The sequence below is a fragment of the Cryptomeria japonica genome, chromosome 11 (assembly GCF_030272615.1).
Source record: "Cryptomeria japonica chromosome 11, Sugi_1.0, whole genome shotgun sequence".
Taxonomy (NCBI): domain Eukaryota; kingdom Viridiplantae; phylum Streptophyta; class Pinopsida; order Cupressales; family Cupressaceae; genus Cryptomeria; species Cryptomeria japonica.
Genome location: NC_081415.1, coordinates 305186905 through 305198192, shown reverse-complemented (window position 1 = coordinate 305198192; position 11288 = coordinate 305186905). Strand labels below are relative to the sequence as shown.

Genomic DNA, 11288 nt, shown 5'->3' with positions numbered 1-11288 from the left:
TCTAAAAGCAATGATGAAATAATGACATTAAGACTATACATAATTAGTTTGCCACTATCCAAAAATGCAAATGCAAATAGGGATAGAAAAATATGGAAGGATGAATGAGCCACTAAAGAATCAACCTTAGGGCTGATATGATAATTTTGAGGCTATGAGCAAATATGTAAGAGTAGGTCCAAATATGAGTGCGATAATAATAATTAAATAACGAATGTATATAAATAGTTATATAAATACAATGTATTTTAAGATAGATAAATATAAAAGCATGAACCAAGCTAAACACAAGAACATACCACTTATCAATATATTTTTGTATTAAAACATTCTACCAATGTGAATACAAGACTTAACAAAAATAGAATAATATGCAAATTTCACCAACACTATACATTAATTAACACTAAACTCATACCTTTCACATAATAATCTCTAGTGGCCATGATCAGACAAGGGATATTCTATGGGCCATTGTGTAAATTGCAAGCAAATCCTTCCATATGAGGAATTTTATTTTGCTACACACAAATCTATGGTTTCCTAAATCTATTAGGTAGGGAGGCAATGCATAAGAGAGATTTTGGTTGCAAGAATTGAATTAGCAAATAGAGAAGTAATTCTGGAGAGAGTTGAAGCTGCCGATAATCATTCATCTGCCTTTGAAGGAAGCTGCATTTTCCAAGATCTAAGGCTTTTGGGCAGCCGATCTAGATCAATTCTAGCGCAATCCTCCTTGTTGCCCTTCAGCTTTGAATCTTTGGAATCCACAAAATTTTTGCTCCGAGAAATTTTCTCTTGATGACCAAGGATTTTCTGATTGACCTCCAATTCTGTAGAAAACTCACCACTCATATATGATCTGATTTCACCATCATTACCAACATTATTGTAGCTATTCTTTGACTCGATTTCATCTATAGATATAAAGTGGGTTTCTTGGTCTTGCAAGTTTGCAGAGTACCATCTTAGCTTGCCACTGCCTTCGGATCTGCATAATCCTTCTTTGTGTGAATTCTGAGAAACAATGAATTTGTTTGCAGTGGCAATGGCTTGATAGGATTCATCTTTACCATAAAATTCTAATGGTTTGGACTTTGTGGGCATTGGAGTTTTGCTACGAAACCTGACTTTGATCCTTTCAAAATCATCTGATTGCATGGTATTGCTTAGCCTCGAGCTCGATGATCTTTCTGTTTCAGCTTCCTCTGCAAAGGACATTCTTGGCCTTAGCCTCCTTTCAGACATGCATCTATTGGTTACCCTCTTTGGGTCCTGGTATTGTTTTCTCCCTAAGAGAGGGACACTTCTATCAGACTTAAAATCATCCAAAATACTGTGAGGCTGATTATATTTGGAGGGAAATGACTGGTTATTTGATTTTGGTTTAGCCCAATTGTATATTGGCTTATTGAAGCAAGCTTCTCTCCCGCCCTGTGCTTTCTTTCTGTCAGGAAAATCATTACCGATTCTCTGATAATCAACATCACTATGATCATAAGTGCCTCTCTGTTTCTCAGTGTGTTTGGAAACCCCACAACTTGTGAACCCTCGAATCTGTTTTAGATGCCTCTGTTCATTTGTGTCCCTCAAGAAACTTCTTTCAAAAGCTTCATCACTGGAATTAGAAGAGATTTCACTTGAATCATCGGTTGTCTGGCTTGAGTTCTGATTATATTCACGACTGGCGAGAGTTAGGGCAGCGTGTGCAGCCATGGTTGCATGTTCTGCAGAATCAAGGGCTTCATGGGCTGCAGTTGCAACATCTGTGTACCTGATTTTCACCCCCTTGTATTCAACATATAACTCATCAGCCCTTGAGTATCTAGCAGAATTACAGCAATCATTTCCAGTAGGAGATTCATTCCTAGTTTTTTTACCTTTGCTCTGAACTGACTTATCTTCCACCCAGCGTGAGCTCTTTTGATATCTTTCAGATGAACCAAGTTCCCTTGATCTGGTCGGCTTCACAGAGGTTTTCTTCCTATTTTCAAGCACAAAATGAAGGTGCGAGTCATAATTTTCAGTATCGGGCAGCTTCCCATTTCCATTTTTGGCAGAAAATAAATTGTGCATTTTCTCCTTTTCATCATCATCAAGGGAAGAAACTGGTGATAATGGTGCAGAGGAGGAAATTTCAGGTGCTGGCTTTAGACGTTTTGAATTCACGGGCCATTTGTCCAGTTCACTGATATGATTGGTATTTTCTAGAACTGAACTTGCTTCATAAGCATGCCTTGATGACCGATCTATCTTCATTGGTTCCGTGAAGCAATCTGATCCATCCTACAAAAAGAGGGTTTATAAAATGTGAATGATTTCAACTGCATGATCTGCCAATGCAGATTTCTTTTTTTAAAAGTACGGATTTCGGGGGCTGAATTACTTACCAGAAAATTTTCAAATTTCCATCCAATTCCATTTTCATTAGCGATTTCTTTCATCAACTTCACTTTCATATATCCACTTGGTTTGCGAGCTGACAATTTCTGGCTCATCTAAAACAAAGATTCAGATGCTAAATTCCATCAGTACTGTATCAGGGACAGCTCAGGAGGAATTGTTGTTAAGCGTAGCCAGAGTTCAATGGCAAATAAATTCCCTACCTCCTTGCTAACCCCACTATCAGATTGTACTTCGGGTAAAGCCGCAGTAAATTGTCGCCCATATTTTGAACTGAAAATATATCGAATTTGTTGCAGCTCAGGCAATTCTGCACATCTTTGCGCAGCAAAACAGAGACTTGCTATTGCTTCTCTCAGGCCACGCGGGCAGGACCTACAAGGTTATTAAACAATACCAATTTAGGACATAATTACTGCTAGAAAGAAAAGTGAGCAATTATGAAGAGTTCTTACTTCTGTTTTTCAATAAATGGCATTTTCTTGATCACATCACTGCAAAACCCTTGGATGAGAACATATACATCAATCATGTTCTGTTCTCTGAAAACATCGTCTACCTGCAATTGCAGAGAATATATAACCTCATATTGGAAAGTCCATAAAACTGAAGGTCAAATGCATCTGTTCTCTTCCTCCAGAGAATGCACACAGAAATTAGGGAAAATTACTCTCACTAGGGTTTCTTCATCCTCTATGAATTCTGGGCTTTGGTTTAAATACAGAGTACTTTTCTACATCATTTAGTTTATAAGTTTTCCTTTTTGAGATATTGTTATCACGTAGAATCAGCTTAACAACACTGATTAAGATTATGAGTATACCTTAGATAGTGCACTGTCCCTTTGATCATTCTTAAGAAGCTCTGCTACATCTTTCTTGAAAGCATTGAGTAGGATTTCTCTCCGACTTTTCAATTTTACGGTGCGCAATATTGTCTGATCCAAGAGGCTCTTACTGTTCATATTGTATGCAACCATAACAGCATTAAATTTTTTTACAAAGCCCAACTTCTATCGTATAGACTTGAACATATTATTAGTTGTTAATTACAAGTTTATGAAAACAAATCAGGAAAATTTAATCTGGGAGAGATGTATGTGGTATTTTTTTGTTTTGATAAGATACGGGAAAAAGGGTCTAGATTCATTACATAATAGTTATAGAGGCAAATGGAACGAGTCACACAAGGAGACACTTTTTTGTTGAAAGCATGTGGATTTGATTTTGGGGAAAACTCTATGATTAAGTGCATTTTATTTATAGTAGTAGGATGGGTAATCTTTTAGAAAATCTTGATGTTTCATCCCTGTAGGAATCGCCTAGATGCAATGAGTGCTAAGTGGACAATTCATTATCACGAGACATGGATTTGTATGAACTACTACTCAGGAAATATGGATCAATTAATTTGACTCAAAAACTACTCAGTTGAATTCTGATAGCAATATCATAACATGCTCCTAAATCCGACCTAGATAACAAATACAACTGTCAAATTAACATATTAGAATTACTCCAATTGTCTGTTCATCCACGTAGTTCTTAATAGATGAAAAAAATATTGGGAGGAAGCATATCTCAGAATTAGCTCTAATTAACTGTTTGGAACCTTCTCTAGATTTGCTGTTACTCTACAGATATCAATGAACTTTTAAATCAACATCTTCAGGTAGATCTAGAATGTCAGTCTATAAGATTAATTTCTAAAAATGCAATGGCTAATCCAACACTTTGCTCCTAGCCGTATAGGTTTGTATGAACTACTACTCATGAAATATGGGTCAATAAATATGACTCAAAAACTATTCAGTTGAATTCTGATAGCAATATCATAACGTACTGTTAAATCAAAACTAGACAACAAATGCTGCTTTCAAATTAATGTATAACTACTACTACTGTTTGTTCATCCATGTAGTTCTTAGTAGATGAAATATTGTGAGTGAACATATCTCAAAATTTAGTTCTAATTTACTGTTCGGAACATTTTCTAGATTTACTATTACTCTAAAACTTAACTTACAGATGTCAATGAACTTTTAAATCAACATCTTTCACTTAGACCAGAGTGACAGCCTGTAAGATTAATTTCCAAAGATGCAACTGTTAATTTAACACCTTGCTCCTGATCCTTCATCATTCATCTATGTTTATACTGTAATTAGCTAAAATCAATATATGAACTCGACTCTGCCTTTACTGATAAAAAAAAAAATTTAACACCTTGCTCCTAGCCATATGAATGCCATACATTCTCATTTCTAGAATGATGTCGTACAACTTCACCAGATTACTGAGAAGTGGAAAAAGAAACTGGTGAAATAAGAAAGAATTGAAAAAAGAAAATACCATTTTACAGGTCTGAAGCTCTTTGCCAGCATAGTGTCAAGCAGTTGACCCATTTCCTTAAACCTTCAAAACCCACAAACAGGGGATATTTATGTGTTCAGCTCTGTCACTCAGTGATCAGTTACAAATAGGAATTGCTTGATACAATGACACAAGTACTACCAGAGTTGTATAAATACCCAGAAGAGCATTTGTTATTGCAAACAGTACCAAGTCACATTGCTCACACCCTCTCTGTCCAACACTTGTTCAGGAAAACTCTGGATTTATTCCACAAAACTACATGCTATTTAACTGTGATAAATGCATTCAATCTGATGAGTTCAATTCAAATACAGAAGCCAGCAATTTCAATATACCTAATCTTTGGGGTCCAGTTATCTCAACAGAAAGTCTCTTTCTTTCCCATTCTCAAGTTAATCAAAGTCACAATCACGTGTACAACACTCAGCATAAATACCCATTATAGCAGGGCGCTTTAAACAAATTCCCAATGCCGACTGATAAGGAAGGAAATCCGACATGACTAATACTGATAATTCAGGTCTGTGCTGTTGTAAACTTGTATGATAGCTGTAACGATCCTTGTATGTTTATTCACAGATTAGACCAATGGAGGAGACAAAAGGAGGAATCAAGTGATATGAGGCAATTTGTGATTGAAACAGATTCGTATTTTCATTTTAAACTGGAACTCAAACTCTTAACGATTTCTTCACTCTCGTTTCAAGCTAAGGATCTTTTGATTGATTTCCCTTCCTTACTACATTATCAACTCTTGAAAAGGAGTTCGTAGCAGTCCAAACGAAACATGATCAAAATAGGAATGTTCATAAGAACTGTACAACACATTAAATATTTAAATATTGTTAATGTCGTTTACATTTGTAAGCTTGTAATTTTGAAATTTATTTTATTTGCTCTCAACAATTTTTTTTTAATATATATGTACTTATCAATAAGTTCATTATTCTATAAGGAAAAAAAAGAAATTATGTTAGATTTATTAATTAAATTATAATAATAACTAGTAAAGATATCTTAAATACATTTCTTAAAATAGAATATTTATTCATATCTAATAAAAAAATATTCTTTGTGGGAAAATCTTGGTAATTTTATTGATATAATTGACACCAATTTATGAAATATTTTCCCCACATGTAACAAAAAATAATTCGATAATAATTTATGAATACAAAATTATTTTTAAGTTTAATTATATAATAATTTTTATTAATAATTATTATTAAAATAAAAATTAAAAATTTAATAAATCTAAATATTTTATTTTTAAAATATTTTAAAAGAAATATCAATTAACTTTTTATATTTCAATAGATTACATTTTATTTTTTACTTTTACTTCTAATTTTTAATTTTTAATATAAAAGTTAAAATTTAAACTTTAAATTTTTTGATATAGTTTATTTTTATTTTAAATATATTTGAAGTAGAGTTCAATTTATAATAATTTATTTATTTATTTATGTAAAATATTTAAATATTTTATTTATTTGTTTATACAATTACAATTAAAATATTGGTGCATGTAAATTTTTATTTTATTTTTATCGGTAAAAGTTTTTTATTTAATTATATTAAGATATCGGGTTTAAGCTTGGACCGAACCAAGTGGGGTTACAACCAGGGAACCACATCATAGTCAAATAAGCACTAGAGTGCATAAACCTATTAACAGGTTAACGATTCACTTCTTCATTTAAATTTTGCCCCTCTCCTGTGAACGAAGAAGCATATTGAACGATCCTTCTTCCTTTACTCTCTTATCCCTCTTCCTCGTCACCACTTTCCAACCTTCCTCCTACCCTTCTCCACCTTGCATCTCCTCCATATATATTCTCCCTTAGAAGACCTCTCCCCCATATATATTCTCCCTTAGAAGACCTCTCCCCCCTTTGTTGAACTCTGTATATCGAGTTGTTTGTCTTCTTTCTTTGTTGCAAAGGAAAACCTCTCATTATCAGTATCATTAATCAAATTCTCTATGCCTCTCAAGGCCTTTGTGTTATCAAGTTCCATAATGTATTGTTTATGCACTATATCCTATCCCTTAACTTTCTTTGATACTTCACTCTCTTCTTTCTCCAACAAGTAATGATGGGGAGAAACTACCCTCCACCAAGTGGCTTGTTTGTGTTGTTTCCCTTTGGCACAATCTGTAGCCACATGCCTTGTTTGGAAGGATCTTCTACATTTAAAGGGGATGCCCTCGTTATCCATAGGTTGTAAACAACTGCTATTTGCAAGTTTGAAAGATAAATCTATCGATGGAGCTTTTGTCATATCCATCTCAACCAAAATACTAGTGTAGGTAGTACGGTAGAAATCTAACGATCCCTCATCCACCCCCATAAATCTACCTAGAGTATTGCCAACAACTTCAAAACATGAAATAAACCAAAATTGTAGTGGGAGATTAGGAAGCCTTACCCATAATGGTATCTTGTTGAAAGATTCGGTGATTGGGTTGAAAGTTAGGTACCACAATTTCAACAACAACATGTGCTTATCCTCCCATCCTCCCAGTTCCATTGGTACTCACATATGATTCTCTTTCTGTCATGTTTATTTTCAAATACTACCATAAAGAACCCTCTAGCCCCAAGGCAAATTTGCACATCCCATTCCAGAAGGAGGCTCCATAACTCTAATATCAACTTGTGTAGTTCACCGAGACAGTAAAAAACCCTTGAATCTCTTTATCAAGCCCATCTTAGGAAAAACAAATTTCATTTTCTCTCACCTCTTGTCTAATCTCCTCTTCCAAGCATATCGTTGGCCTTACTGGTTGAAGGCACAACCCATTTATTACCCATTGTATCACTACTCTTACACATCTTCCCACCATCCTTTGCATGTTGTAAACACCCATGTTTCAATTGCATTTGCCTCCATCATTCAACACACCACCCTTTCCTAGCTCTTTCATTTCTGTTAGATTGAGCCTTTCCCGCCCACTTAGAACATCCCTTGCCATTGTCTAACAGATAGAGAGGAGTCAAGCCAAAACCACGAAGCACAAATTTGCCTTCCACCGATGCCTTATTACTTCGGGTTGCCTCAGGAAAACATGTAGACCACCTAAGAAGTCACGTATTGCAGTTGATAAGAGTCGATGAAAAGGTTTTGCCACTACAAAACACCACTTTGTAGCTCCCGAAAAACCCTAGCCCCTAGAGAGAAATGCAACACCATTATTCCTTATGGAAAAAATATTTTTAAATTTAATTGTATGATAATTTTTAGTATTAATTATTAGATCATATTTCATAGTTTTGTTTTGCTTGTAAAATTTAATATAAAAGTTAAAATTTTAGCTTTAAGATTTTAAATATAATTTAGCTTTAATTTTAGTATTTTATTTGAAGTAGGCTTAACTTTATATAATTTTTTCTTTAATATTAAGCTTATCTTTCAATTAATGTGAATATTGTTTGTATTTTATTAATTATATTTTTAGATACATATTCTATTAATATTTCAACTATAATAGATTAAAAAATTAGTTTTACCTTTTTATTTAATAATTTATTAACTTCATAAGTTATATATATATTATTATTATTATTTTTATTAATATTTGGATTTCAATATATTTATAACTTTCTCTATTGGTTCGTCTCCCTCTTCCTCTCTTTCTCTATCTTCATTTCTATATTTATCTTCTTCTCTTCCCATTTATCTCTAGACATGTATACATCTCTCTACCAATTCATTTCTCTCTCTCTCTCTCTAGACCTCTATATCTATATCTCTTTGCCTCTCTATCTCCACATTTATTCTTCCATCTCTCCCTTGTTGGAAACTTGAGTTATTGTGTTGTTATTGATGTCAACATGTCTTGTGTTGTCATTGATGTCAACTTGTATTGGGTTGTCATTAATGTGACTATGTGTTACAGATGGTTCGAAGAAGTATGGTCTGATGTTGTTGATTTGTCTGGTAATGACATCAAGTAAGTATGAGGTGTGTTCTAGAAGGATGGTGTAGTAGAAGGTTCAATATGCAGGAAAAAATATTTATGCAGAAAAGAGTATTTAATGTCCTAATGGAAGAATACTTTGCATTCCTGTGATGTGTGAAGATCATGGAGTACAGTTCTAGATATAATGTTTATTTTGTATTTAAAAATGAAAGAATTTTTAATGTTTTAATGGAAGAATGTTTTACATTCCTTCAATTTGTGGAGATTATGGATTATGGTTCTAGACATAATGTTTATGATCTATGTATATTGTATTATCAAGTTTACAAGTCCTCTATTGCTTAGATGGTTGAATTTGTTGTTGTAGTTTTTGATAGTGGAATGTTTGTTAGAACCGGTCTAGAGAATGCTTTGTTGTAAGTATGTGTTCTTGTGGTTGTCATTGATGTCAAACTTGTTGTTCCATATAGTTGTTGGTCTGGAATGTCTGTGGTGTAGAGATATCTTGTTGTGTTGATGTTGCAGTTGTTCTATTGGTTGTTCTAGAAGTGTTAGGGTCTTGAGAGTGTTACTAACATTGTTTGATGCTATTTACTTCGTTTCTTATATTTTTGGCATCATGGATATGTTGGTTTTATGGTTCAAAAATATCTTTGTGTTCTTCAGAAGTTGTAGTATATTTTATAGCAGGTTGTGATATTCTATGTTAGACCTATCTTTGGTTTCGTATATAATTTGTGGAAGGTAATTTGATGTGTTATGGGTCTCACCGTAGCACGCGGAGATCCAGATTAGAGTTATTTGTATTGGAGGATATGTTTTGATCAGTAATTTCTTATATGGATACATAGTGTATTAGTATGCTATTAGTTATGTTTTGATGATTGCGGATTGGTGAATTGATCTTTGAAAGATGTGTTTTGGTCCACTCTTTCTCCTAGAGTGGATCAGTGTGTGTGTTTTTGGTCCAGAAGGTATATAAAAAATATCGTGTTGTTGTGTGGATGGGTGTGAAAATTTAGAGTGGGAAGAATAGTGTAGAGGATGTGAGAGGAAGTGTGCAAAATTCAGTGAAGAGAAGAGAAGAAGAGAAGAAGAGTTGTGATTGAATGATATGTGAGTTTTTTTGAGACTATGGCAAAGGTGTGTGACATAGTTTTGACAGTTGAAGTCTGATTTGTGTGTGTTGATGTTGGTCACTTGATGCAACTTTCAAGGATAACTTCATGATCAAGAGATCCTTCTTTTCAATTAATTTTTGTATCTTGCACTATTGCAGCTAGCTTCAAGTTTTGCAAGTCCTCTTATTGTATCTTTCCCCAAGAGCAGTTAGCCTTGGTTTGCAAGCCCGGAGCAGTGAGCTCATTCTTTATAATTTGATATACATAGTGGATATATTTTGTAGGCAAGTGCTCACCGTGGTTTTTCCCTATTTGGGTTTTCCACGTAGAAAATCTTGGTGTTGATGAGTTGTGTTTGTGTTGATGATTAATTGTTTATGTGTTTTATTAATTTGTGTTCAAGACTGATTCACCCCCCTCTCAGTCTTGTCTTAGGTTCAACATGCTTAACAGTTCTCTGATATGTAGTTTTCTGTTTTGTAGGTTGGAGGACATATTTATTTGATTTGTGCAGTGTTATAGTTCAATTATCTAGGGATGGTTTGGTCTAGAAGTGAAGTTATGATGTTTTGATTTCAAAACTATTAGTTGATTTGGGTTCCAGCTGACAGTGATGTGTTCTTTTTGGATCATGCTTTTTTGGTCTAGACATATTTTAGTGGATGAGTTGTGATGTGTAGATTCGCTTTGAGGTGTGTGCATTGGAGAATGGTTTTGAGCTAATTGGCTGATGTGCTACATTATTTATCTACACGTTTCACTTGGTGTCAGCTTAAGAGGATGTGTTAGCACATTTGGCTCATTGGAATCAATTGGAAAGATTTTGTTATGATGTGTTTGGTTCCTCTCTATCTCCTAAAGTGGACCACATTTGATGTTATAGGTTTGGGTGGCCCAATTTGTGATATTGTACATTTTGTTTGTGGTAGACCTAATTTAGTGTTTCGGTGAATTATGTTGTATATATAGGAGTGTGGATATATGAGGAGCAATGAGATTGATGCAAATTGATGTGAAGTACATGTGACTATTTGCAAGAAGATTTGATATTGCAGAAGTGTGAAAGACAGTTGAGGAGAGAGTTGAGATAGTGTTTGTGATTAGATATGTTTGCCACGACATTGGTTGCTTGACACCGTGGTTCAAGGATAGTTTCATGATCATGAGATCTTATTAATTTCAGTTCATTATTCCTCTGCATATGCTGGAAGAAGTTGTGTTCCTTTTGGTAGCTTGTGCATCCCTTTATATCTCGCCCTAAGGTTGTGTGCCTTAGTCTTGCAAGTCCTTTTAGGGGAAGTGAGCTCCTTGGACTTGAGCCTAAACATTGTAATTATTAATTCATATTGTGAGTGTATTTCTCATCATGGTTTATCCTTGTCTTGGGTTTTCCATGTGAATTTGGTGTGCATGTGTTTGTTGTGTTTTGTGCTTTCATGTTTCATAATGTCAGTGATAAGCTAA

At 34.2% G+C, this 11288-nt stretch overlaps 1 protein-coding gene across 1 annotated transcript; it reads right to left on the bottom strand.

Moving 5' to 3' along the window:
* Positions 1-391: 391 nt before the first annotated feature.
* Positions 392-3371, bottom strand: LOC131072429 (uncharacterized). Its single transcript, XM_059213780.1, has 3 exons — positions 2607-3371; positions 2391-2498; positions 392-2286 (listed from the first exon to the last, which is right to left on the bottom strand). The coding sequence occupies exons 2-3, from the start codon at positions 2496-2498 to the stop codon at positions 649-651; spliced, it is 1746 nt and encodes a 581-aa protein (XP_059069763.1). The 5' UTR covers positions 2607-3371; the 3' UTR covers positions 392-648.
* Positions 3372-11288: the final 7917 nt, after the last annotated feature.

Bases quoted from the DNA above. Each gene is read 5' to 3' on its own strand.
- LOC131072429 (XM_059213780.1), bottom strand. From the start codon at position 2,498: ATGAGCCAGAAATTGTCAGCTCGCAAACCAAGTGGATATATGAAAGTG. The intron at 2,287-2,390 runs GTAAGTAATTCA...CTCTTTTTGTAG, and splicing joins GGAAATTTGAAAATTTTCTG to GATGGATCAGATTGCTTCAC.